A 27,738-nucleotide genomic window follows, 5' to 3' on the forward strand; every position below is an offset into this window, starting at 1 on the left:
TTTCTGGTTGGCATGGAAACCACACAGACTCGGGCAATAAGATCTAGGTGGAGTAATATTTTCAGTGATGAGGTATTTTTCAGTTGAGCATGGCTAGCTGTGCTGTCATGCTCATTTGAGGACATTCTAAACGTCTAATTGACCAATCAGATTGCTCGATTGGATCTACCTGTTGTATAATAGGTATTTCATATGCATGCACTATGCATATGAAATACCTATTATACAACATGCCAAGGGGTGCGGTGGGGTCCATGCCAAGGACCCCACTGCACGTTATTGTCTGTCTATCTATCTATACAGACAGACAGCCAGGCAGAGAGACACAGGCATACAGACAGAGAGACAAACAGACAGACAGATAGATAGATAGATAGATAGATAGATTTATGTCAAAAACAGGTAGGTGTGGTGAGAACTTGTTTGGTGTGTGAAACTTGTGCTGTGGTGAAAATGAGAAATGAGATATCCCTCTAAATCTGGCTGAAAAAATGGCCTCCCGGCGCAGGCACTGCCCGCGCCGGGAGGTGCCAGAACAGAGCCATACCCACAATTATAACTGACTGCAAATGACAATAAAGTTTTCTTTGACTAAAGTTTACTGAAATAGCTTTATGATTCCGGGTGTGGAGCAAGTAGGATAAGGATACAATGAAACTGTACATTATGTCATGGGAGGCTTTAGCTGATCATGCTGTTGAGGCTTGTATGTATTAGGGGTGTCGTGATAACTGTAAGTGTTGATATTGGGACAAAGCAGTATTGATGATAACTATCATATTTAAAAAATGAAATATGGATATCACGTTAATAATGCTGATATGATAATATTTTGAAGATAATCCAGCGCCTGTTAAATAATTTGTTTCTCTCCATTCCTGCTTTGTTTCCCTCTGCCAACACCTTCCCGCCACACACACACACCTGTGAGTGCACACACCTGATACTCTCTCTCCACCTCCTAGACTCTGAGCGTAATTCATTTGCCAAAAAAGGGACAAAATGTTCAATGAATAAAGCTGAATTTGACTGATACTGTGAATTTTTTTGGCCATGATAATTGTATAATGAAAACCTGATATCGTGACAACCCTAGTATGTGTGTATGTACAGGATGTGTGGTTAATTGTAGAATTTGACAGGTTTATTGATGTGTATGACTGTAATGCAGTGACTCTTGAGTCATTATTAGGACAATACGCTATTTTACCTTATCCTGATGAATTGCAATTACCATATAAGTACCTCAAACTAACAATTACAGGACAATAATGTTATGAGAACACCACATATAAATTATTTGGTGGTCAGTGTCTGTCTCCTTGTTAACAAACAAACACAAAAAATCTGATTTGATGTTATTTTAGAATTTTATCAAATTTTATCAAAATCCAGTTCCATAGCTAGAAATAAAATTGAAGAATTTCTCTCTTTCTCAAAATATAGTTTTCTATTGATTGTAATTTTTTTTTCTTTGCCACAGATGCTCAGTTCTGCCTCCTGAGCCCAGTACACAAGGTGAGCTATGGCTGAACACACTGCTTTTAATAACACCGCACCGCACCGCAACACACACACACAAGCAAAAATTAAACAACAAAATTGATGGTAAAAAAATTACAATTTAGGCACATATTATATCTTTATCTGGATTTATAATATCAAGTATATATTTCAACTGTATCAGTGATGCTAGATCAGGGTCTGAGGATTTTTGTACTTAAATGCTTGTGAAATGCATGTCTTTCACAAGCATTAAATACATAAGACAAGCCAAAACATCTGTTGATGCAAGGGTCCCTTGAGAGCCAATCAAGATTCCCCCACGACATCAGTATTAAATATGCTACGTTAAAAATTTCTTGTGTATATATATGTATTTTTTTTCTACTTCAGTGATTTTGATATTAATTTTACATTTAATTTCTTGTAATGTGTTTTCTTAAGTTTATCAGTCTTTTTTAGGTAATTTTTTGGTAATTTTATAGCAATTTTCTGTAACATTGTACAGTTTTGGTTTATTTTCTTGTCTTTTTTTAAGAGAGAAAGTTTATTTACTCAGGTTTCAAAGGAGTGATTCACTGGTATGTACAATATTAACGTACAAAAGATAGGTTATTTATTATGAGGCTTAGATGTTATTTAAAAGGGTATTCATATCAGTTCTCTCTCTGTTTAGCAGAAGATGAAAGCCATCCAGACAATCAATAACCAGGATTTTGCCATGAAGGCACCATCTCTCTGCCAGCCCTGTTCTCCCACTCTGCTCTCCTGTCAGTGCTTTACCCAGCATGCAGCTTGCGTCACTCCATTAGGCAGATGGGGAGGGGAGGAGGAAGGAGGAGGGGAAGAAACAGAGAGAAAGGCGAACAAGCTGTACATCTCTCCTCCATCAGCGTACACATCACTGCTGCTCCAGCCTTCGTCACCGGAAAAAAAACAAGGAAGGACAAAAACTGTCTCGCAGTGGGGAGAAAAGGCACCATCAGCAGCACCTCCTCTGCCAGAACCCATCTACCAACAAGCAAGGATTAGGCCAAGACAGGTTTGCCGCTGCCAGCCACAAGCTACTGAGAGAGCGCCTCGACAAGAGTAGCTGTCCCAAGCATGGCCTAAGAGAGGAGGCAGGCTGCTGTCCGACTCCTTCCAACAAATGGGAAACCAGGAGGCTAAGCTAAGGAAAGCTGCAGCTACTGCAGCGGCAGCATCGGGGGATGGAAGCAACCCTGCACTGGATGAAGGATGGAGAGAGGGATGGGGGGACATGACAAAAAGGGGAGGGAAAAAAGCCCCTGGCAGGCACGGAGGTAAAGGAGCAGGAGGGGGGGAGCAGGGTAATGGGCCAGGCAAGAAGAAAAACAAATCGGAGTCCAAGTCATCAGTTTTCTCAATCCGGAAGAGAAAGAGCAACCTCAAGGGGAAAAAGGGAGGGTGTTCATCAACAGCTGGCTCAAAGGAGGATGTTTTAGCATCTGAACTGGACAGCGCTCATTCTCTGGGTACCAAAACACCAGACTTGTCTGCAGAGGAACTAGGACCGTCAGACACGGAGGTTGATTTTACCAAGAAGAAAAAGAAAAATGAGCGAAAAAAGGATGCAGGAGGGGAGAGGGAACAGGAGGAGCAGCAGGCACTGCCGACAAAAGCAACCTCTCCCACCGAGGAGGGGGTACAGAAAGGAGGGAGCTCGGGGTCAGACACTGATATCTATAGCTTCCACTCAGCAGCTGACCATGAGGATCTGCTAGCAGACATCCAGCTCGCCATCCGGCTGCAGCACCAGCAGCAGCAGGGGGGAATTAACTTAATCGCAGAAGCACAGGGAGGAGGTGAGCAGGAGCTGGGCTGGGGGGCAGGGAATGGAGGAGGAGGGAGAAAGCAGAATGGAGAAAAAATGGTTAAATTAACTCCTCCTGAACTGTTAGAGCTCACCCCAGAGTTAGAGCTGGGATCTGATGCACTGTCATTTCTAGAGACAGGAACTCTGTCTGGCTCTGCAAGGCCCAGCAGCCAGCCACCACCACACCTCCCCGTAAACTCAGAGGAGCAGGAGGGGAGGAAGGAGGAGGACCATCATCATTATCGGATAAAGCAGCTAAATGGAGAGGAGCAGGAGGAGAAAGAGAGGGAGGCCTCTTTTTGTGTTGCCATAGGGACAAAGGAAAAGCATGCCCGGGTGCAGCACCCCCCTCATACAGCCATCACCATGGCAACCGATGGGGGAACAGCAGTCAGCCCCATCACCATGACAACCAGTGTTAACAGCTTCCCTGATCTCACAGCTTCATTTGAGAGTGCTGTGGAAGTCCCAGAGGAGGAAGGAAATGAAACCCAGAGAGAGGAGCAGGAGGAGGAGGAGGAGGAGGAGGAGGAACCTGGCCTGGATGTGCCTCCTCCTCCTGCAGACAGTTTACACTGTCTGCAGGACGCAGGAAATAAACCAGGACAGGGACTGAGGTCAAGGATGGTGTCTGACGAAGGTGAGGGTGTGATGGGCCCTGGGACCAGCACCGAGTCCCTAGAGGACTGCCTGAGTGCCGAGTCCGAATCAAACCATTCTCCTGTGTCCAGTACTGGCACGTCTGTCTCCATTCTGCAGCGCAGGAAGAGCAGCGTCTGCTTCACCCAGTGGCCTCCCCAGGAGAGCCCCACTACAGCCACACGTCTTCTCAAGTCCACCCTCTCCACCTCTGCCCCCACCCCCTCAGTCAAACCCTATCCCCCCATATTCCCCTCCTACATCAAGACTACCACACGGCAGCTCAGCTCCCCAGGACACTCCCCAGCCTTGTCCCCGTCCCATAGCCCCTTGTCCCATCGCAAAACCCATCACTACCTCCACAGGTAACATGCTGCCTGCACAGCTGCAGCACATCACTGTTACACATCTTTGATTTTATTCTACCCTAGAATGTGGCACTTTAAATATGCTTTGAATATGAAGTTGGAATTGATGTTTTTCTGAGGGCTGCAGAGTTTATATCCACCTTATTAGACCAAATTATTAATAGCCTAAGTTTAACACTACCTGACTTAAAGGACTATACCAGTGCATGTTTTGTGTAATATAAACAAAATGTATATACCTCACATTTCTGCATCTACATCTTTTTCCAAAACAAGCAGTCATATTTTAGAACTCTGATATCATTCTTCCTCCCTTTTTACCCAGCCATTGGTTTACATGCATTCCATGATATGAAAATGAACTTTCAGAGACTTCAAACTTTCTTCACACCAATATTCCATCATTGTGATAAAGTCTTCCACATTAGTTTTCCTAAAAGCAGCAGCACTGTTGTGTTTTGATGACTTGACACTGGAATGAAATACTGTCTCCACAGTAGTGGAGAAAATAGTCCCCGGGGAAATGTTTGTACAGCCATATCAGTTCCATGGTTTATGTAGCTGCAGAAGCACAACATTGTAAGGTGGTTGTTTCAACCCAAAATTAATTTGAAAATTGAGGGATTTTGAGTATATGTTATGACATCTCCAGTAATGTGCACAATTTGCAAAAAGGTTTGTCGCAATGTAAGATGTGGGTAAATATAGTGAACGTAAACATTCAAAATCGCTAGGGTGGACTTTAAGGGGAAAAGCTTGCATTTGTGTTTTTGGGGGTCCTCAGAGAAGCATCTCTGTCTCAGCTGTACCGAGGTAGATTAAAATAACATGCAGTTTTATTTTTCTCAATATACAGTTTGTCAAACAGCCCACAGTTATTCAAATGAAATTTAAAAAGCTTCTTTTCATTTCTTTATTCTTTGTTTGACCTTGTCTTAGTATGATTGGTTCACTTTTAAAGGAAGGTTAATGGCATTGTATTGACAGGACAATGGCACAGCACCGGCCAGACCACAGACAGAATTCTCGAAGCCTCACCAGACCACTTAGCCGTTCGGCGGACTGGACAGAAGAGCTGGAGCTGGAGAAGAGGCTGAGGCGCAGGGAGGAGGATGCAGGAGGTTCTGGGGGGTCAGGAGAGTACCTTGGCGGGTATGGAGGTGGAGGAGGCAGCCAGCCTATTTGCGTGACCAGAAGATCCTCTTGTGGACAGACCTCTACTTGCGGCTTTCAGGACGTCTTCACTGGTGAGTGGATAGCAGTACTGAGCCAGATTCAGGGTCAGGGTTAGGGCTATGTCAGTGGTTTTCAAAGTGGGGTCTGGGGACCCTCAGGGGTCTTGGGGATATTCCCGGAGGATCCTCAGCAAAATTATTTATTTTATTTATTTATTTAACCTTTATTTAACCAGATATATCCCATTGAGATTAAAAACCTCTTTTTCAAGGGTGTCCTGGCCAAGAGGCAGCAAAAAGTTACATTTCCAGTTTCAACACAATTAAAATGACAAATATATACAAATTAGATAAAACAGTTACAGGTTAAGGAGGCTGTCTCAAGTGCTCTCAGTCTGGATTTAAAGTCATTCAATGAGATAAGTTCCGTTAGTTTCCAGTCCTTTTGCAACAGGTTCCATGTAGAAGGGGCAGAGAAGACAAAAGCCCTTTTTCCCAGCTCAGTGCGGGCAGATGGAACAGTGAGCAGCAAATATTTGTTTGAATGCAAACCGCAAGAACCAACACTTCTCTGTGTGATTAAATTACAAATGTAAGAGGGAAGTAGTCCAAGCATGGCCTTATAAGAGACTATATAAGACTCTGCAACGAGTGATTAAAACTGCCCAAAACATCATTGGCACCCATCTACCAAGCATCAGTGATATTGGGGAGGTGAGGTGCCTGCGCAGAGCCAAAAGGATCCTAAAAGACAACACCCACCCCAGCCACAGCCTGTTCACCCTGCTGCCGTCAGGCAAAAGATACAGAAGTATTTGCTGCCGTACCACCAGACTACAGAGCAGCTTCTTCCCTCTGGCTGTGAGACTTCTAAATGCACCATCTGAACTCCTCCAGGCTTAATAATTCTATTTTCCACACAATCAATCAACTAATCAATCAAGAGGGAACCACACTTTAATTTCATTATTCAACCTGTTGTTTCATGACAAATAAACTTCCTTGTATCCTTGTATCCTGTATAAATAAAAGTGTACCAGTGAGCCAACCTCCTGGTGGACAAAGAAGGCCATCCCACTTGAGAATACAGTTCACAATGATGGGTCAGGGCCCTACAGTTAGTAATAAACCTCAGAGAAGCATGATACACAGAGTCAATCTTTCTCAGACATTGAGCAGAAGTGTTCATATACAACAGGTCTCTATAATCTAAAATGGATAAAAAAGTTGCAGTGACAAGGCGTTTAACCTCAAAAGAAAAACAAAATTTATTTCGGAAGAAAAAAACCAATTTCAGTTTGAGTTTCTTCACAAGATTCTCAATATGAGGTTTGAGAGTGAGAGCGTCATCAAGCAAGATACCGAGATATTTGTACTCATGAACGACCTCAATTTCATTTCCCTCAAGAGTGGACACTGTGGGGATAATTTGCGGACCCTTCCTAGAGTTTGAAAATAACAGTAGTTTAGTTTTGTCAGCATTAAGGACTAGTTTTAGCTGCAGAAGTGTGTGCTGCACCACATCGAAAGCTTTCTGCAGAGATTCAGCAGCATTAGCAGGGGATGAGCCAAAGCAGTAAATGATTGTGTCATCGGCATAAAAATGCATACTAGCATCAGACACATTTGTCCCAAATCATTAATGTACATAATGAATAGGAGGGGTCCTAATATAGAACCCTGTGGCACACCCTTGTGGATACTCACAGATTCAGAACACAAACCATCATATTTAATACATTGGGTCCTGTCACTCAAATAATTTGTGAACCAAGAAACTACATGATCTGATAGACCAAAACTGATAAGCCTACGCTTCAAAATCATGTGGTCCACAGTGTCAAACGCCTTTGACAGATCAATAAAAAGTGCAGCACAGTGCTGCTTTTTATCAAGAGCAACAAGTATATCGTTGATCACTTTTGTAGCAGCAGTGATGGTGCTGTGCCTTTTCCTAAAGCCTGATTGCAGTTTTGAAAGAAGCTCATTTGAGTATAAAAACTCTTTAAGTTGATCACACACAAGAGATTCAAGAATTTTTGACAAGACGCAAAAATTTGATATTGGCCTGTAGTTAGTTAAAACTGCTGGATCACCTCCTTTTAAGAGAGGAACAACAAAGGCTGACTTCCAAACTGAAGGAATTTCTTTGTTTTCAATTGATAGATTAAAAAGTATTGTAAGAGGCTGTGCAATAAAATCATCAACCATTTTCAAAAAGTAAGGCTCTATCAAATCTGGCCCAGGAGGTTTTCTGTGATTCAGAGTTTTGAGAGCCTTATGAACTTGCCGCACAGTAAAAGGTACAAATGTAAAAGGTTCTCCAAAAAACAATTTGGAGTTAGTACGGCGAGGCACAGGGACAACTCCTGTAGACTCAAACAGAATACCAGATGACATAAAATGTTTATTAAAGCAATTTAAGACCTCAGTTCTATCATAAACTGGGACTGAGTCTTTTACAACAAAAGCAGGAAGAACCTGGGGGCTTTTGTTTACAGATAAAGATTTGATCACTTTCCAAAATTTCTGTGGATTATTAAGGTTCTCAGTTGTGACAGATAAGTAATATTCCAATTTAGCCTTTTTAATAAGAGAGGTGCATTTATTTCTTAGTTGTCTAAAAATAGTCCAATCACTGGCAGAATCACCTTTTCTGGCTTTGGCCCATGCCACATTACGCTGATGAATGACATGCGACAGTTCTGGAGAGAACCAGGGGTTTTCTCGCCCCTTCACCCTGAGTTTCCTTATAGGAGCATGTTTATTTACAATTTTCTCAAAGTTTTCCCTCAAGAAGGTCCAAGCTAGCTCAACATCTGGCAACAGACTTATATGTTCCCATTTAACCAAAGACAAATCATGATGATAGGCTCGTTCTTTAAATTTCTTTAAATTCCTCTTGTAAATAATGCGCGGTTTGCATTTAGGGATTTTTGTGTCTCTGCAAGCTGCAACTACACAGTGATCACTCAAATCATTGCAGAAAACACCCAAGGATGAAAATTTATGAGGAACATTTGTTAGAATCAAATCAATCAAAGTAGACTTTTCAGGACTTTTAATATTTGGCCTAGTTGGTTGACCAATCAACTGGCTAAGATTTACAGAGTCACAGAAGGATTTAAATTCATCAGAAGCAGCATTTAACCAATCCCAATTAAAGTCTCCTGCCATTAAAAGCTCTTTATAATTTAATTTGGACAGAAGATGCGTTAAGGATGATAACACTTCCTTGGTGGCAGATGGAGGTCTATAACAACCAACAACAGTTATAGAGAGGGATTTGGCTATTTCCAGATTCAAGGCCAAAACTCAATTTGCTTACAAATAGACTTGGACAAGACAATTGAAGCATCAAATCTTGATTTAAGATAGATAGCTACACCACCACCTTTTTTGGGCCTGTCAGTGCGATAGATATTGTATCCATTTATATTAATGTCATGATTTGTAATAGATTTAGTCAGCCACGTTTCAGAGATTATCACAATGTCTGCATCTGTTGATCTAACCCAAATTTTGACCATGTCCACTTTGGGTAGTAAACTGCGCACATTAAGATGAACAAGTTTGAGACCAGACATTGATTTGAAATCAGCAGGAGTCTGAATATATTGCAGTTCAGGTCCAGGGTTCGGTTGCACATTTCCAGATAGAAGTAAGAGTAAGACAATCATCAATCTTTGTTTCACTTCACATTTTGAAGTAATATTTTATAATATATAATATATTTGTGCCACTATAATGATGAATAGTTTAGCTGCTTGTAAAAGGTTGTGCGCACACAAGCAATTAAACACAAGAAATCTGATCCAGCATCACTGATCTGACCTTGAAATGCATCACTGCTGTTGAACTGCTCAGATAGGTAGGTAGATAAGTACTACTGCACCACACAGACACACGGATGCATTTTTTTCTCTTTATTATTTATTTTATACGATTGTTGTGTGACTTGTGCTGGACGGAACTGTGGTGACACTTGAATTTCCCTTTGAATTGAAGTATTTCTTATATCATTTTAATAACCTAGCTTTTGATTTTTTTTTTTTTTAAATCTGATAATGTTCTTATTTTTGTGCTATTTTTTACTTATATTCTGGTGATCTTTTTTGCTTTTTTTTTTTTTTTACTAAAGTTCTAGTATTTTTTGCAGGTGATTTTTTTTTTATTTACAACACAGTCATTTTTTTTTAAATCTTTGCATTTTTATGGGAAGAGTCCTTGAGCAAAACACTGAATCCTCACAACTCCTTGACCTCTGACCTCCTGTGGAGGGGTAGGAAGAGAACGCTAATAGGAGTAAGGTTAAGAATAGAGGCTCATTATTGTTACAATACACTCTTAGTTGTTGGGGATTTAAGGTTCTAACTGGAGCCACACAGACCACACAGGAAACAAGGTTGCAGGGAATTGGTGATAGAACTGGGTATAAAATATGACAAGCAAATCCTCTTCGACTGAATCTACTTCGACTACCTCGGCTGCAGCCGCAGCCGCTTCTACATTTGAACCGTTTCCTCATCGTCTCTTTCCCTTCTTGTTGCAGACTGGAGGGGGTGGAGTCACGTGACTACACACGCTGTACACGTAGTACAGCGTCTTAAAGGGACATGAACATGCCTGTATGTTCATGTCCCGTTTAGGCTGTACCTACACAGCCAAAAAAGACAAAAACGACTTTTATTTTGTTTTTTTAAAATACCGACCTTACCGACATGCGCAAAGTGACGCTGGTTATTGTCATAAATTTCGGTATCGGTAAATTTTCGGTATATCGCCCAGCCCTAATACATAATCATAATAAACTTCAGATTAACTTCATAATAAACAAGTTAAATCACAATCAACCATTAACTTATTGGCTTAATCAAAAAATATAATACTCATCAATAAATGAAACTTGACTTACATTGAAATAACTTCAAAAGACACATGGCACACATCACCAAACAACTTCCAGCAGCATGTGTTTGGGGACAAAGAGAGGAAGTCCTGCCGGTCCAGGTCTGTATTAATAGGGGAGGCAATGATTGACAGGTAGATTGTCTGCACTGAAACCACCTTGTGGAGCGGAGGGGAAATGAAATTTGTAGTTTTTGGAAAATAAACTTGTAGTTTCTAACATTAGTTCTCTCAACAATTAAAGTGGTAATTTGCGTAATAAGATAGCCTTCATTCTTAATACCTTCTGCACAGATTAGATATTAGAGCTATACTGCTCTAGCAGGGTGTTCCTTATGCAGAGCTAGACAGCTGGCTCATAGTAAGCTATCAAGTCCTACAATAACAGCAAGGCATCACTTTTCTCGAATGTTTACTAGACTATTTCAACACTGCCCATGCTGTGTGCTATTATTATTTTTTTTTTTTAAGTTTTTTTTTGCTTGTTTTTTTTTTTTTTTTTTTTACTCTTATTCCTGGGTGTTGTATGGTTTTATAAGCTACTGGATGCCAGAATTTTCCTCAGGATCAATAAAGTTTCTATCGATCTCATCTATCCTATTGTACATGTTCTTCCTACTTCTATTTACTACTTGGAAACTCAAGATTTGCAAGGAGGCAAAGGCAGTGGCTGCCCTGGGACAGATGGTTTTTTCGACTTACAGTAGGGCCCACTCTGGGCCCAATCAACCTGACAATATATATATGCATTTTATTGACTATGCTAAATAAATCTTGTCTTGATTGCAGCAAAAAGCAAAGCCGGACAGTCGGGCATCCACCAGTCTGAATCTGAGCTGTTTGGCTAGTGGGAGTTTTTAAAAAGCTGGCAGCCTGTGTACTTTATTGTTTTTCATAACAACAAAAATGTAATAAGGACACGATTTGAGCATTACTGAAATTAGTTCATGCAGAAAAGTAAAAAAGATGTGATGGGACATCATCATGAGTGATGATTGATGTGGTGTTTGCGCTGTCATGTTAAAGTTTGCTCATTGAGTTTTTGGACATTGGACATTATGCTGCTTCATTAGTCCATAGCTAGCTACCATTTTGTAGCTTGCTATTAAACTGTAGCTTTTCGCTGGCTTAGCGATAGATTCAAGCTGGGCCAATGGCTGGATTAAGATATCACTGGTAAGTTGTTTTATGTTCATTATTATCAGGCTTTTACTGTCATAGCCAACCTTTTTCAAAATTTGTGTAGTTGCTGCTTGTGTTGTTGACGGCCGTGTCTAATGTTACTTGATTATGGTGTTCATGTGTGCCCCAGTTCGACGGCTCAGTTTGGCTTGCTCACATGCAGGTTGTTGTTGGCTTGATGATGTGTGACTTGACTGTGTAGCTCAGGGGTGTCCAATCATATGCCATGGAGGGCCAAGGTGACTTCACTAATCACTAGGGATCGACCAATTACCGGCCGGGGCGATTATCGGCGCCGATATTTGGCAATTTGACCCATATCGGCATCTGCCTTTTTTTTTAATCCGACGGCCGATAAGAGATCAGTTTAAAACTGGGTTATTTTGGCTCTGATGCAGCCGCGCCTCTCTGTCTGCAGTCACTTCTCTGTCTTCAGCATAGTCCCACCCACAGCACCATCTGATTGGTTACACGCAGAGCCACGGCACGGGTAACAGCCAATCAGCAGTGAAAGCTGTACATGCACAGTGCTTACACACATGGCGGAGAGGAGAAAAAGTTTTGCCGAGTGGAATTTGCATCTGCAATTTATGAGAGCAAGAGAAGCTGTCTCACTGAAGCAGTGTTAATTTCGCTGACGAAGACTATGACGAAAAATATTCGTCAACGAACCTTTTTCATGGGCGAAAACTAAATAAAAACGAAATAAAAAGTCAGATATGATGACGAAGACTGTGACGAAATATAACTGACTCTTTAGTCAACGAATAAAAACGAGAGGAAAATGTTAGGGAGGGACGAACGGAGAAGAGATCCAGTCAGAACTCCCCTTTCTGTGGGACAAGTTGGGAAGAAATCCAATCAGAGAGAATCTTTTGAGGGCAGGTTGATCTATACAGAGCAACAGCCGCAGCAAGTGCAGGCGCAACAGTTAAACGCAGCAGCAGATCCACAGTTAGGGTGACCACCTGTCCCGCGTAGCGCGTGCACGTACAGCGCTTGAAGCCCATTTCACGCGTCCCGCAAATTGAGACGGTGCCCCGCATAATCAATGCTTGCTCTCAAAAAAAGCTTGTTCGCCCGGGGGATAGGGCGATGCGCGTTAGTTTTTCTCCCCCTGCACTGCTGTGTGCTCATGCCGGGGGGTGTGTGTGTGTGTGTGTGTGTGTGTGTGACTGAGGAGCACACACGCAGAGACACACACCCACCGGCGCTGTCTGATGCGTAGCGCAGCGAGAACAAAGTTAAAACAGCAGCGCACTGACATAGATTGTGTAAAAAGTGAAGAGTTGCCACTCCGCTCTATTTTCACTGGCTAACAGCAGCACACTGGCTTCGCTTGTCTATTCAGAGAAGCGGTATCACTTCGGCTTATTTTTCAATCTATGTTATCACATGCTGCTGCTCATTCATTGGTAGCTGAAATGTTAGGTCTGTTTGATAAGCAATTTACATTTTTAAAATAATAATAATAATTTAACATATTGTTAAATTAAAAAAAAAAAAAAGCCAACATGATGCAGGTCAAAGACTTAAAAAAGACTATTGTCTAAAACTAGACTAAAATACTTTGTAATTTAGTCGACTAAAACTAGACTAAAATGCCAAGACTTTTCATCGACTAAAATGTGACTCAACAAAAAAGAATTCAAGTTGACTAAATATGACTAAAACTAATAAGGGCATTTGACACAAGACTAAGACTCAAATTAAATTGAAAAATAGCCGACGAAATTAACACTGTTATAAGCTATTTTATTTATATTTTCCATTGCAATTCATTCACTTTAAATAAAAAGTACATCTTAAGTGGAGGTTCATCTGTCAATTAATTGAAATGTTTAAAATATTATGCATATCTTTTATTTAGTAAAAAAAAAAAAAAACACATTGAAAGCTAAGGGCTCATTAACAAGGGTGGCCTATTCATGAGCATACAGCAGCAATTACATACACTACTCACAAAAAGTTAGGGATATTTGGCTTTCGGGTGAAATTTCAGGATGAACCTAAAATGCATTATAACCTTTACAGGTGAACTTAATGTGACCTTCTGTAAACTTTTGAATGCACATGTCCAACTGTTCAGTGTTTCAGTACTTTTTGCACAAGTTGCTGTTCTCTAACAAGGAGCTTAACGGCAAAATTCACAACAGGTGTTTGATCCATGACTCGACCAATAAATTTCCTGGTTCAATTAGAATTGGTATTTAAACAGTCCTCCTCATCATGCTGTTCACATTTTGACATCATGAGACCAAGACGACACCTAACAATTGATCAGCAGCACCTCGCCATTGCGAGGCCTCAAACAGGTTGTTCTCAGATGGAAGTGGCCACTGAGCTTAGAGTGTCACAGAGTGACATCAGTAGGTTGCAACAGAGATACGGAGAGACTGGAAGAGTCACAGAAAGGCATGGAAGTGGACGTCCTTTGGCCACATCCCACACTGATGACTGCTTCATTGTGAACAGTGCCCTGCTGAACCGGATGATGAATGCCACTCAACTCCAGGCACGTTTAAGGGAGGTGAGAGGCACCCAAGTGTCACGTCAGACCATTCGAAACCGTTTACATCAGCATGGTCTGCGTGCTAGACGACCTGCAAGGGTACCTGACCACACCACCAGGCACATGTGTCATCGTCTTGCATGGGCCAGGGAGCATTTACGCTGGCCGAGGGACCAGTGGGCCTCAGTGCTGTTCTCTGATGAAAGCCGATTCATGTTGAGCAGAAATGATGGCCACCAACGATGTTGGAGACATCAAGGAGAGCGCTATGCATCAGCCACTGTTGTCACCAGATGAGCCTTTGGTGGTGGTGGTGTTACTGTGTGGGCAGGTGTGTCTAGTCAGTACAGAACTGCCCTACACTTTGTGAATGGTACAGTGACAAGCCCATACTACCTGAATAACATCATTAATCCAGTCATTGTGCCCCTGCATGAACAACGCAGGCCTAATTTCATCTTCATGGACGACAATGCTCCAGCTCATCGAGGTCGTATCATTAGGGAACGGCTGCTGGAGACTGGGGTACCTCAAATGGAGTGGCCTGCACTTTCTCAGACCTGAATCCCATAGAAAACCTATGGGATCAGCTGAGTCGCTGTGTAGAGACTCGTAACTCTGTACCCCAGAACCTCAATGTCCTGAGGGCCGCCCTTCAAGAAGAGTGGAATGCCATGCCTCAGCAGACAATAAGTCGACTTGTGAACAGCATGAGACGTCGTTGTCAAGCTGTAATTGATGCTCAAGGGCACATGACAAGTTATTGACACTGACATTTTTTGTTGTGGTATACGCACCACTGTTGTTGGCTTTTGTTTCAAGAAATTGTTTGAGATGAGGAAATCACCAGTGTATGCTTCTACTTAAATGCCCTACTTTCATGATATAAAATCACTGTAGCGTGAACTTTTTACATTTTCCATAAATTTCACCCGAAAGTCAAATATCCCTAACTTTTTGTGAGTAGTGTATCTTAGGAGAACAGGGCAACATTAATTTTTATTCAACATTAATTATTTAAATTTTCAGTTAACTTTATGATGCTGCTGACCCTGGGAACTCCCTGCACTTTTTGTTAGAATTTTAAAACAAATATGAATATTGTCTAAGATAAAAAAAAAAAAAAAAAACCTTTAACATGTTGCAAATTTGAAAAGCTGTTTAATAAACTGTTGTTAGGAAAAAACAGAGGCTTTCTATAGAGAGGTGTGTGCCTTTCCAAATCATGTCCAATCAATTTAATTTACCACAGGTGGACTCTAATCAAGGTGTAGGAACATCTCAGCAATTTGCAAAAATTTCTAAATTTCTTTTTTCACTTTATCATTATGGGGTACTGAGTGCAGATTAATGAGAGGAAAAATGAAAACGATTGTAGCATCAGGCTGCAACATAAAAAAAATTGAAAAAAGTGAAGGTGGTCTGAATACTTTCTGCATGCACTCTATGTATTGACAGTATGCAGGTTTTTTTGTCCATACACAATTTGGAGGCAGTGGCAGTTTTTAAATTTCATTCCCCAGAATGATTAAACACTCTTTCTAACCCTAGACATGATAAAGTTTCTATAGGTATACTACAGATACACTACATATGGTATACTACCTGTGTGTGTTGCAGTTACCTCAGGAATACCACAGAAATATTACAGATTGGTTTATCCACCTAAGTGAGAACCCTCTCAGACCCGCTGGATTAAATAATCTGAGCCTGAGCTTTTAACAGATGTGAAATGCATCTTCAGTGACTGCCAGCTTGGGGTGCACCTTTTGTTAAATACCTGCTGCCTGTTAAATGTGGTTTTATTTTTTGTGTGGAAGGTGGACTAACAACATGGGAATTTCTTTCTCTGTCTGTCTCTCTTTGTCTCTTCTCCTAACCCTAACCCTAACCTAACCCGTCTCTCTCTCTCTCTCTCTCTCTCTTTCTCTCTCTGAAATGATACGTGTGTGTTTGCTTATAGAACGGGAAAGAGAGCTCCAAACACAAGTGGGCAGGTGAGATGCCTTTGGGAGACGCATATTAATGCAAGATGTGTACAGACAGATAGACAACTGTCCACTTGTGTTTGGATTTCTCAGGACGGTTGTTAATACCAGTTGGGAACAGCCTCATAGTCTTATGCTTTCCCCGCCCTTTAGGTTAGATACTTTTATCTTTTTGGCAGTTTTAACCTTTTTGCGTGTTTCTAACAGCGGCACATGTTGAGGAATAATGGATTGTGCAGTCAGACTCAATACTAGGTCAATACTAAATACTAGGTTAGCACTGCTTACCACCTGACCGGAGACCCAGCGCCCACTGCAGACCTTTTACTTGGATCCGTGCTAGAATGCTAGTTACCAGAGAACCACAATCCACCATTCTGTTTCATCCATTTACTGTCTATTGGCTGGAGTTGTTCTTATTTTCGTGTCCTACAGCTACATCTTAAGACCCCACCAGCTGTTCCCTCACTCAGCCCTCCATCACGATGCCAGAGCTGTGTCCAAATGAGCCAGAAAATTGGCAAGCTTGACAGAGGAATATCCATCCTCTGTCAGATTAAGGAATCTGAGCAGCACCTCAACTCCCTGTTGACCTTCGGACCCGCTGCCACAGGACAGATGGATTCCATAGTCCTTTGCCAAGATGTTACACCATGCCTGGCTGAAGACTCCTGGCTCCAGTGTAGGGACAGACTCAAAGTCCTATTCACTTCCACACAACACAGAGCCCTAGGTCTTAGCACCATAGCAACTTCACCTAATACCATCCAATTAGACAAAAGATTTAAAATCCTGGATGAGCTGGATTTTCCCTCTTTGACCACCTCCTTCCTCATCTGATTATCCCCCTGATTATCTATCTATCTATCTATCTATCTATCTATCTATCTATCTATCTATCTATCTATCTATCTATCTATCTATCTATCTATCTATCTAGGCAACTGTGGGCAAATGGGATAATACTGAATTTCCAGTAAATCTGTAAATTAAATCTGCATATTGACCAGCTGTGATATAAATATGCATATAAGCCTGCTCCTAGCAACTTGCCCAACCAGATGGGAAATCTGGGAGGCATTCCACATTTGCTGATGAAACAGTTGATGTGGGTGGAAGACACTGCAGTGCCGCGTGAGTGTTTATGTGCATGAGTATCACAAGATTCGTGTATCTACATCTTCTTCCACACGGGTGCTAACAATTTGCTTTTTCCAAACGCTGTAGAGGAACAGTGCTCAGCCTGTATGGTCTCAACCCTCAACCCATGTTTTTTTTCTATTATACAACATTCATGTCACTTCCCTGTAGCCATTATGGTGCTATCAAAATTAATTTGAGAATGATATGTCAAGGTTAATATTCTAAAATGTAGCAACTTTAAGACAAGATTAAACTTTTTTGATCCCTGGTGGGAATCAGTGGGGCGACCTGGGTAGCCTGTTGAGGCCAGTGAATTAAGTGTTGTTTTTGTTTGCTTGTTTGCTTTTTAATTATGTGTGAAACCTTTAATTGCATAAGGTCCCCACAGGTCTAGTCCCATGCAAGCTAAAGAAGCTGGTTTCTCTCTCTCATCCCTTATTCTCCATTGGAGATTGTATTCTCTACTGTGACCATGCTGTCTGTAGTATTTAATCCATCTCATTTCTGTATGTCCAGGTCGAACACTCCTGGAAAAACTGTTCCTCCAGCAGGAGCAGGAGGAGCCAGAGGAGGCTGAGAGGCTTTGCTCTAGGATCCTGGCCATGGGCCTCTTGCTGCCCTTCACTGACTGCTTCAGAGAGCAGTTAGGAGGCAGCACCACCCACATCACCCCCACAACAGCAGCCAAGTTTGATGTATGTAGTCTCAGTAGTCTCTACAAATCACACTTCTCCAGTGTCTGTCTGTCTGTTTTGAATCATTTTATTATTTTTATAATGCTTTACATCTTAAAGATACAATATAAATATGAGTGTGATATCACATAATACAGACCGGTATCCAGCTCAAATGAACAGTAAATCATACTACATGAACAAGAACATATCCATACTGTATACAGTGGCTTGCAAAAGTATTCACCTCCTTGGCTTTTTTCCCATTTTGTTGCATTGCAACCTGTAATTTAAATGGATTTTTATTTGGATTTTACACTACTCACAAAAAGTTCAGGATGAACCTAAAATGCATTTACAGGTGAACTTAATATGACCTTCTGTAAACTTTTGAATGCACATGTCCAACTGTTCAGTGTTTCAGTACTTTTTGCACAAGTTGCTGTTCTCTAACAAGGAGTTTAACGGCAAAATTCACATCAGGTGTTTGATGCTCCAGCTCATCGAGGTCGTATCATTAGGGAATAATAACAATAATAATAAATTTAATTTATAACGCACTTTACATCAAACAAATGATCTCAAAGTGCAACAGTTACAATAGAAGAATAAAAAGTAAAAGAATAAAAGGTAAAAGCAAATGTCACAATGTCATAATAAGAACAACCAAAACCCCGGTCTCCAGAATGGCTTCTGGAGACTGGGGTACCTCAAATGGAGTGGCCTGCACTTTCTCAGACCTGAATCCCATAGAAAACCTATGGGATCAGCTGAGTCGCCGTGTAGAGGCTCGGAGCTCTGTACCCCAGAACCTCAATGTCCTGAGGGCCGCCCTTCAAGAAGAGTGGGATGCCATGCCTCAGCAGACAATAAGTCGACTTGTGAACAGCATGAGACGTCGTTGTCAAGCTGTAATTGATGCTCAAGGGTACATGACAAGTTTTTGACACTGACATTTTTTGTTGTGGTATATCCACCACTGTTGTTGGTTTTTGTTTCAAGAAATTGTTTGAGATGAGGAAATCACCAGTGTATGCTTCTACTTAAATGCCCTACTTTCATGATATAATATCACTATAGCGTGAACTTTTTATATTTTCCATAAATTTCACCCGAAAGCCAAATATCCCTAACTTTTTGTGAGTAGTGTATGTAAAGGACCTACATAAAATTGTCCAAATTGGTGAAGTGAAATGAAAAAAAAAAAAAAAAAAAAAATCTAAAAAAATGAAAAGCTGAAAATTGGTGCATACATATGTGTTCACTTCCTTTGCTCAGAAGTAACAGAAGTCGTTATGTAGTCAAATTGTGTGTGCACCACCAAACAAGCCACATCATGAAGCCCAAGGAGCTCTGCAAACAAGTCAGGGACAAAGTTGTAGAGAAGTATAGATCAGGGTTGGGTAATAAAAAAAATTATCCCAAATGTGGAACATTAAATCCATTATTAGAAAATGGAAAGAATATGCCACCACAACAAACCTGCCTATTATGTCTATTAAACCTGTATATTATTTGCTGATGATTCGGTCATTGTGAGTCTCCTCCAAAACAGTGAAAATAATCACAGTCCAGTTGTGGATGATTTTGTTCAGTGGTGTGATGACTCCTTTCTACAACTAATTGTCACCAAAACTAAGGACATCTTCAGGTGGCAGCCTTCATCCTCCCCAACTGTTATCAAGGGGCAGGTGGTCGAGCCAGTGGAGAGGTATAAGTACCTGGGGACTCTTATTGATAAAAACTTGAATTTTAATGACAACACCAACATGCATTGCAAGAAGGGTCAACAATACCTCTATTGCCTCATGAAACTGTCCTCCCAAGTGGATCGAACCCTCATGACCCTTTTTTATAAATCTTGTATTGAATCTGTGCTCACCTTTTCATTGTTGTGTTGGTATGGGAACCTTAGTATCAGATCAAAAAATTCACTTAACAGGATAGTTAAGTTGAGCAGCAAGGTATTGGGAGTACATCAGAGCTTTCTGTCAGATTTGTTCATTGCAGGTGGGGAGGAAGGCCAGAAGCATCCTGTCAGATGCCACCCATCCCCTGTTCTCTGAGTTTCAGTCCCTGCCCTCTGGCTCCAGGTTAGGGTTCCCTACTGTCAAAACTAGTTGAGTTGCTGTTGGGTCTTTTAGCACCACTTTACTCCTTGTATTTTATCTTTGAATTGTCTGGCTTTTTATTTATTCAGGTAAGGTGTGGCAGGCAATTTGGCTTTTTGATTACTTAATGTTCTGCTCTCTGCATTTTGCTATTTATATTTTTATATGCATATTTGTATCCTTTGTGTGCTTGTTTGTTTGTGTGCTTGTTTGTGTATGTGTTCTTGCTGCAAAACCAATTGCCCCCCCTTGGGGACACAAATAAAGGTTGAAGAGAGGGCCACCCACCAAAACTCACAGACCGGGCAAGGATGGCATTGATCGGATAGGCAACAAAGAGACCACAGATATGCCTGGAAAGCTCCACGGCAGGGATTGGAGTATCTGTCCACTAGTGCACTTTAAGCTATATACTACACAGAGCTGGGCTTTTTGGAAAGAGTGGCCAGAAAAAAAGCCATTACTTAAAGAAAAAAAAAAAGAAAACATGTTTGCAGTTCATGGAAAGGCATGTCAGAGATAGTAACCAAGCATATGGAAGAAGGTACTCTGGTCACATGTGACTAAAACTGAACTTTTTGACCAGCAAGGAAAATGCTATGTCTGGCGCAGCCCAAAATTCCCCGAGAACACCATCCCCATGGTGAAGCATGGTGGTGGCAGCATCATGCTGTGGGGATGTTTTTCATCAGCAGGGACTAGGCAAGTGGTCAGAATCAACAGAATGATGGTTGGTGCTAAGCACAGGGAAATTCTTGAGGAAAACCTGTTTCAGTCCTCCAGAGATTTGAGACTGGGACGGAGGTTCACTTTCCAGCAGGACAATGACCCTAAGCATACTGCTAAAGCAGTGTTTAAGTGGTTTAAACATAATCTGTAGTATGACTTAAAGATTACTGTACACCATCCAACTTGAAGGAACTGAAGCAATTTTGCCATGAAGAATGGGCAAAAATCAAATAATTATGTATGCTCAAGTTTTATGTTTTTTTTTTTTTTTTTTTTTTTTCTTATTTCTTGTTTGTTTCACAATACAAAATATTTTGCATCTTCAAAGTGGTAGGCTTGTTATGGAAATCAAATTATACACCGCCTCAAAAATACATTTTAATTCCAGGCTGTAAGGCAACAAAATAGGAAAAATGCCAAGGGGGTGAATACTTTTGCAAACAACTGCACAAACGATATCATACAGCCAATGTCATATATATAAAAATCACAGGAGTACGTTTCATAGTTAGAAAGAAGTCAGGACTTCCATAGTTAAACAAAAAGTCTACCGTATTTCACCAATTAATAGCCTGGGTGTTTAATACGCAAAATCAACTTGGACCCCAGGCATTTAAAAGAACTAGGCGGCTATTCACTGCAGGCCTTTATTTATTTTTACACAGACGTGCACCAGGCCATTATTGTGATGACAGTTACTGTCCAACATATTTACAGTCGGTCGATTTAAGATTACAGTACACCCTTTTTTCTAATGTTAGCTAGCTCTCTTATTTTGACAGAAAACGGAAGTGCAGCACAGTTATTGTGCGGCTAACTGTTTACTTCTGCAAAAATAAGGTGAATAGCCTTATTTTGGGTTACCTCAATAAAATGCAAATAATCGCCCTGGCAGTTATTCAAGTGGGCGTTTAATACGCAAAATGACCCCAGGCGTTTAAAAGAACCAGGCAGCTATTTGCGGCCCGGCGATTAATTGGTGAAATACGTTATCTTTCCTCCTTTTTGCAGTTTTAAATATCTCATTTTTGAATAACCATACCTTCTTCACATATTCATCTGACCAGATCACCTCAACATCCGTGTTTTTGCATCATACAATGGGTCTCTCAGGTTATCATATAAGGGACAGAAAGACGCAAAATACAACTCATTTCAAAATGCAAGTCTCTACTTTTCTCTACTGGTCGTTTGAAAGTTTTGATGCTATTTTTCCAAACCTCAAGATATCACTGCGCCCTCTGTTTTCAGTGCCATGAAGTTTCAAATTTTTTCCGGCACAAACAGGCAGGCCCATTGTTTCATAAGCGTTTATACAGCTGTAACCCAGACAGCCTGCCAAATATTAATAAAATTAATCTATCAATAAAAAAAAAAAATTAAGAGTATTGTTCTGCATTCACCAGCTCTGTTCAGTTCAGTTGGAGTTGGTAGAAGTACTATAGGGACTAAAAAATAAACCATTTTAAACAGATTTGTGTGTTTCCACAGCAAGACCAGCTATATACCTGGGCAGCAGTCAGCCAGCCTCCCCACTCCCTGGAACCCCCAGAGGGGAAACTACCTGGTCAGATCAGGGGTCTCTGTCCCCTAGCCAGGCCAGCTGGAGATGACAAGAATGGACTCAGATACACTGAGGCTGGTAAGGACAGTAAATTGAAATTTTATTGGTTACATAAATAGTTAATGGTGATCAGGGATGGGGCATGGGCAGAAGGATATCATAAGTTTGTTGACCTGCAGACATTTACATTACGGAAAACTCTGAAAAAGGCATCACATCATAAAACTTTGACCTAATTCAGCATATGCACTGCAAAAACTCAAAATCTTACCAAGATTATTTGTCTTATTTCAAGTCAAAAATGTCTTATTCCTAGTCAAAATATCTCATTACACTGTCGCATCACAGTGAGAAGGTCCTGGGTTTGATTCCCACCCAAGGTCCTTTCTGTGTGGAGTTTGCATGTTCCTCCGGGCACTCCGGTTTCCTCCCACCGTCCAAAGACATGCAGGTTAGGTGAATTGGAGAAGCTAAATTGCCCCTAGGTATGACTGTGTGTGTGAATGTCAGTGTTTGGCTGTCTGCCCTGCGATGGACTGGCGACCTGTCCAGGGTGTTTCCTTGCCTTCGCCCTATGTGTGCTGGGATAGGCTCCAGCACCCCCCCCACGACCCTAGTGAGGATAAGCGGTTTAGAAGATGAATGAATGAATGAATGAATGAATGAATATCTCATTACACTTAAAATAAGACATGATCACCTCAGAAGTAACTTGTTTTTAGACAACTGTCTCTTGTTTCAAGTGAAAATTTGCTTGAAACAAGTGAAAATTTGCTTGTTTCATTGGCAAAATTTATTTCTTGTTTCTAGCTAATTTTCACTTATTTCAAGTGAATTTTCACTTTTTCCACTGGCAAATTTTGCCAATGAAACAAGCAAATTTTCACTTGTTTCAAGTGAATTTTCACTTGAAACAAGTGAAAATTGTCTAAAAACAATTTACTTCTGAGGTGATCATGTCTTATTTTAAGTGTAATGAGATATTTTGACTAGAAATAAGACATTTTTGACTTGAAATAAGACAAATAATCTTGGTAAGATTTTGCGTTTTTGCAGTGTGCAAGCCTTCAGTGCTGCTATGGAAGTGCTGTAACACCCCCTTTTCCATTTACTCATAGATATGTTGAACTGGAGTTAAGATATGCCTTTCCATCTTACTGGCATTTTCTCACTATTTTATCTACACCACCATCTTCTGTTTATACTGACTAAATGGCTTGCAAGACAATTAAGAATCTTTGTATGAGAAATGTCATGTACAACAGCTGGCAAGTCATAATTTCAGTGGAGATTGTAATTATGCTTCATCAAAATATATTTGTAAATATCTATAACATTAATTACAGATAGTCAAATACAACCAATAAATGTTGAAATGGCTTGCCATATATTAATGACAGCAATTACTGGTCTAGATACTGGGATTTCTAGCTTTAAAAGCTCATAAAGGGTCATACACTGGACTTGTGGTCAACAACCTTGACATAATGATTTCTCATTGGTTTTAAGAGGACCTTGGATGGAGTTTAAAGCCGAGTCAAACCTGTGTATGCTTTCACAAAAATTTCATAAAAATTTTGCCACATAGCATTCAGTTGGTAGTGAACCTGCCGAGGGATGCATTTTCAGGTCTGCAGTGGTGCATGAGAATTAATGGCACAGCTAAGGCGCTATAACCAGCTGCTCATTTATGGTGAGGTTGGGGGGTAGTGGTAGTTAATGCACTTATTTGGCCTTTTTTGTTTTCATTTCTTCTTACTCATTTAACCTCTCCTCAGCTTGGAGTGCATCCCCACCCACTAAATTCAGAAAAAATCAGTTGAGCAGCATCGCGAAATGTGCTGCTCAAAGCCAAATTATTCTTTGAGAATAAATATTAACATCTTATTAAGAAATTATCTCCACCTAGTTTTTTTGAGGAGTTTTTTTCCCCTTTCTTTTCCAATCTGCATTTTACTCTCTGAATGCAATTTTCTGTCTTTTCTTTTGGCATTTTAGAGGACAATGAAGGTGAGTGATAGTTTGTGTACATTGTTTTCACATTTCATCTCATGTTTTTGCTTCGTGTCATCTGAACTGTATGTTTGTCACTGTAGGGCAGTAGTAAAGCTAAAGCTGGTTTAGGCAGCCAGCAGTGTTTTGTCCTCAGTTAAAACCACACTGTGACCACACTGTGCAGTTTTCTGAGGATAAAGGCCCTTATAGGTGGAATATTTTGTTCAATGCAAAGATTTTTATTTATTTATTTCCTATAAAACTGTCAAACTACTTGTACAGCTAAGATTGGGCAGAATTTGAAACAATTATTGTAATTTGCTTTTAATTATACACATCTATTTTATTGTTTTGGCTTACCATCCAGTCAATGGCTGTGAAAATACAAAATTCACAACACCACCTGGATGCGTTGTGAATTCATAATGTTATCAGCAAAACCTGAAATTTTTGTAAAGTCAAACTTTTCACAGCATTGGACAAATGAGGAATAATTTGCTTAGCATGACAAAATCTATGGCTATCTATTCATCTACATCAATCTCTGATCTTCAGTGGCATCTCTAATAATCCAGTGATAGATTATCATTATGCACCATTCAGTGATCAGAATGATCAAAATATAAAATAAGTTTAATCTATTTTTGATATTTGTCATTGACGCCTTTAGTGCAAAAAGAACAGATGGTGGCAAAAGACTTTGATGGACATGATGGCCAGGGGTTATCAAAATACTCACATCAGATTTTTGGAACCCTGCACTCATGAATTGTTGCAGATTAATACATCTGTACATCTATCTATCTATGGATCTATCCATAGATAGATAGATATAGATGTATATAGATGTGTATATGTGTGTGTGTGTGTGTGTGTGTGTGTGTACTATTATTTATTTTTTTAGGTAGTGTGAAATAATACCTTTCTTGCAGGTTCCTCACAAGTAAAGCATGTCCTGTCTCAAGCTCATGTGTGACTGTGTTGTTTCCATTCTGAGTCCTGAACATATTAAAGCTGCTTGAGCCCTCAGTGTAATGCTTCTGTCACTAGTCACCTGGACAGAGGACGTTGTCATTCATTCATTCATTCATTCATTCATTCATTCATTCATTTTCCATGCTGCTTACCTTGTCCAATCAGGATATGCGTCTTGGACATTTGGTAACTGACCAAAATCAACAAATTCAGTAAAGAATCTAGATCAGGAAGAACTCTGGAATTTGTGCAGCCTGTGTGCAGTCAGTCATATGGTTGTACTGAACTCTGTTTTTAGAGACTTTAAATTTAAAAGCCTATGAGCCCAAACACTGTAAATCATTAATGATAATATATTCACAGTAAACCAATTTCTACTAAGATTTTTTTTTTTTTTTGCATGTTACTTTTTTACTTTTCTTTTGATTGGGAAAACAACATCAATCTGATTTTTTGTTAAACAAAAATAAGATAAAAATAAAGAAATAGGCTATGTCAACAGCATTAAGTTGGACAGGTTATAGCTAATGGTATCTCTGCCTTTCATACATTGTCCTCTGTTTGTCATAACATATAATACTAAAGCAATACTGAGTACATACCTATTCATAATTAAATAGATAACAGAATAATCTACTAGCAGTCATACAAAACCTGTGACTATGTGCCTGATGCTAACTTCAGTGAGCTGACTCTTGGCCTGTGTCTGTCTAGAACACCAGGCAGCCATCTTGGGTCTGAAGCAACAACAGAAGGAGGAGATCGAAGAACTTCAGGTCAGTCTCTTGTATTTTTATTAATGTATTGTTTTACACTACACTATTACACTAATGTCTTATAAATGACTTACTAATGATTGTTATTATAAAGTGTTACTGAAAATACTGCAACACCCAGTGTGTTTCATACCATTCTCTCTTCCATGGGGGCATTTAAGGCTAATATTTGATATCCAACCTCTTCCAATAATGAAATTATTGTATCAGTGATTTTAATGAACATACATTAAAGTGATGTTTCATTTTCTTACCCATATAGTCATATTTGTTGTTGTATGTGAGTGGAAGTGTGCTGTTCCAAAATGAATGAAGTAGATACAGACTGGAAAACAGGATATTTCAGCTTTGTGTTGCTGCTCAAGATTGTGCTGTGTTCTGGCCTATATTTATCTCATTAATTTTGGAGCAGTAAGCTTCCTGTGAAGCTGTCATTTTCACAACAGGGAGGTATTTAAGGGACCAAATATGATGGATATATTCCGCTCACACAGAACAACAAATATGACTATATGGACAAGAATTGGAACTATCACTTAAAATATAAAATGTCTTTCAATTTAATCACATCTCAACATTCTCCCTTATCATCAGGAGGAATGTGTCCTAAAGACGGTAAAACTGAAGGAGGAACATGTCAACGTCATCCAGCAACTTGAACAAACCATCGAAGACCTCAGAACCAAGATTGCTGAGCTGGAGCGACAGCCTGTGTTGCCAGACAGAAATGGTATTACAACCAGCACAAGAGACCAGGAGTGTGGAGGAGAGGAAGACCTTATGAAGATTGTTTGTGACGTTCACCTCCAGACAGAAGCAATGCTTGGGTTGGGTTGCCTGGAGGCCAAATCAGTCCAGACCTCACCTATGGATGACAACTTCAAGTTCAAAGTGCCTTGTAGTGAGCCTGTGGCAGTGAATGGCCTGCTGCAGCCCACTGACACTCAAGCAGGCTTTCAATGTGTATGCCAGCAGCAACCTCCCCCGCCTGCTTGTCCCCTTCCAGGAGAAGCTGTGCCTCCTCCTCTTCCAGGACACACAGTGGCACCTCCTGCTCTGCCACCACCTCCTCCACTACCGGCAGGGGGTGCAATGCCACCTCCTCCACCACCACCTCCTCTAACCCCTGGCTTAGTCATCTGCCCTCCTCCTCCCTTGCCAGGTATGACTGGAATCCCACCACCACCCCCACCTCCTCCTCCTCTCCCTGGTGGCCTTGCTCCTCCTCCTCCACCGCCTCCCTTACCAGGGATGGGAGGTCCTCCTCCACCACCTCCCTTACCAGGGATGGGAGGTCCTCCCCCGCCACCTCCCTTACCAGGGATGGGAGGCCTACCTCCCCCACCACCTCCCTTACCAGGGATAGGAGGCCAACCTCCCCCACCACCTCCCTTACCAGGGATGGGAGGCCCACCTCCACCACCACCAGTGCCCGGTTGTGGGCCTCCACCTCCCCCTCTTCCATCAGGAGGCATCTGTTATCCTCCAGCTTCTCTAGAGACCCTGGGTTCCCTACCACCTCCTTTGCCGTTGGGGCTGTATGCACTAGGTCTGGCCCAGGAGAAACCACCCAGGAAGGCCGTGGTGGAGCCGCCGAGACCCATGAAGCCTCTTTACTGGACCAGGATTCAGCTGCACAGCAAAAAGTAAAGATGGTCC

General features: G+C 41.0%; 1 protein-coding gene across 3 annotated transcripts in view; it reads left to right on the forward strand.

The window, feature by feature from the left end:
* fmn2b (formin 2b) overlaps positions 1 to 27,738 on the forward strand; it is an 89,447-nt gene that overhangs the window by 17,047 nt on the left and 44,662 nt on the right. For 2 of the 3 annotated variants that reach the window (XM_030078469.1, XM_030078471.1), the window contains exons 2-8: positions 1,484 to 1,518; positions 2,183 to 4,344; positions 5,335 to 5,594; positions 17,772 to 17,950; positions 22,261 to 22,411; positions 26,018 to 26,079; positions 26,674 to 27,725. In XM_030078469.1, the coding sequence (XP_029934329.1) occupies positions 2,654 to 4,344; positions 5,335 to 5,594; positions 17,772 to 17,950; positions 22,261 to 22,411; positions 26,018 to 26,079; positions 26,674 to 27,725 (3,395 nt within the window). In that variant the 5' untranslated portion in view covers positions 1,484 to 1,518; positions 2,183 to 2,653. Of the gene's footprint in view, positions 1 to 1,483; positions 1,519 to 2,179; positions 4,345 to 5,334; positions 5,595 to 17,771; positions 17,951 to 22,260; positions 22,412 to 26,017; positions 26,080 to 26,673; positions 27,726 to 27,738 lie in introns of all 3 variants that reach the window. The other variant, XM_030078470.1, reaches the window with a different exon arrangement.

This window comes from Myripristis murdjan, chromosome 19 (assembly GCF_902150065.1).
Source record: "Myripristis murdjan chromosome 19, fMyrMur1.1, whole genome shotgun sequence".
NCBI lineage: Eukaryota > Metazoa > Chordata > Actinopteri > Holocentriformes > Holocentridae > Myripristis > Myripristis murdjan.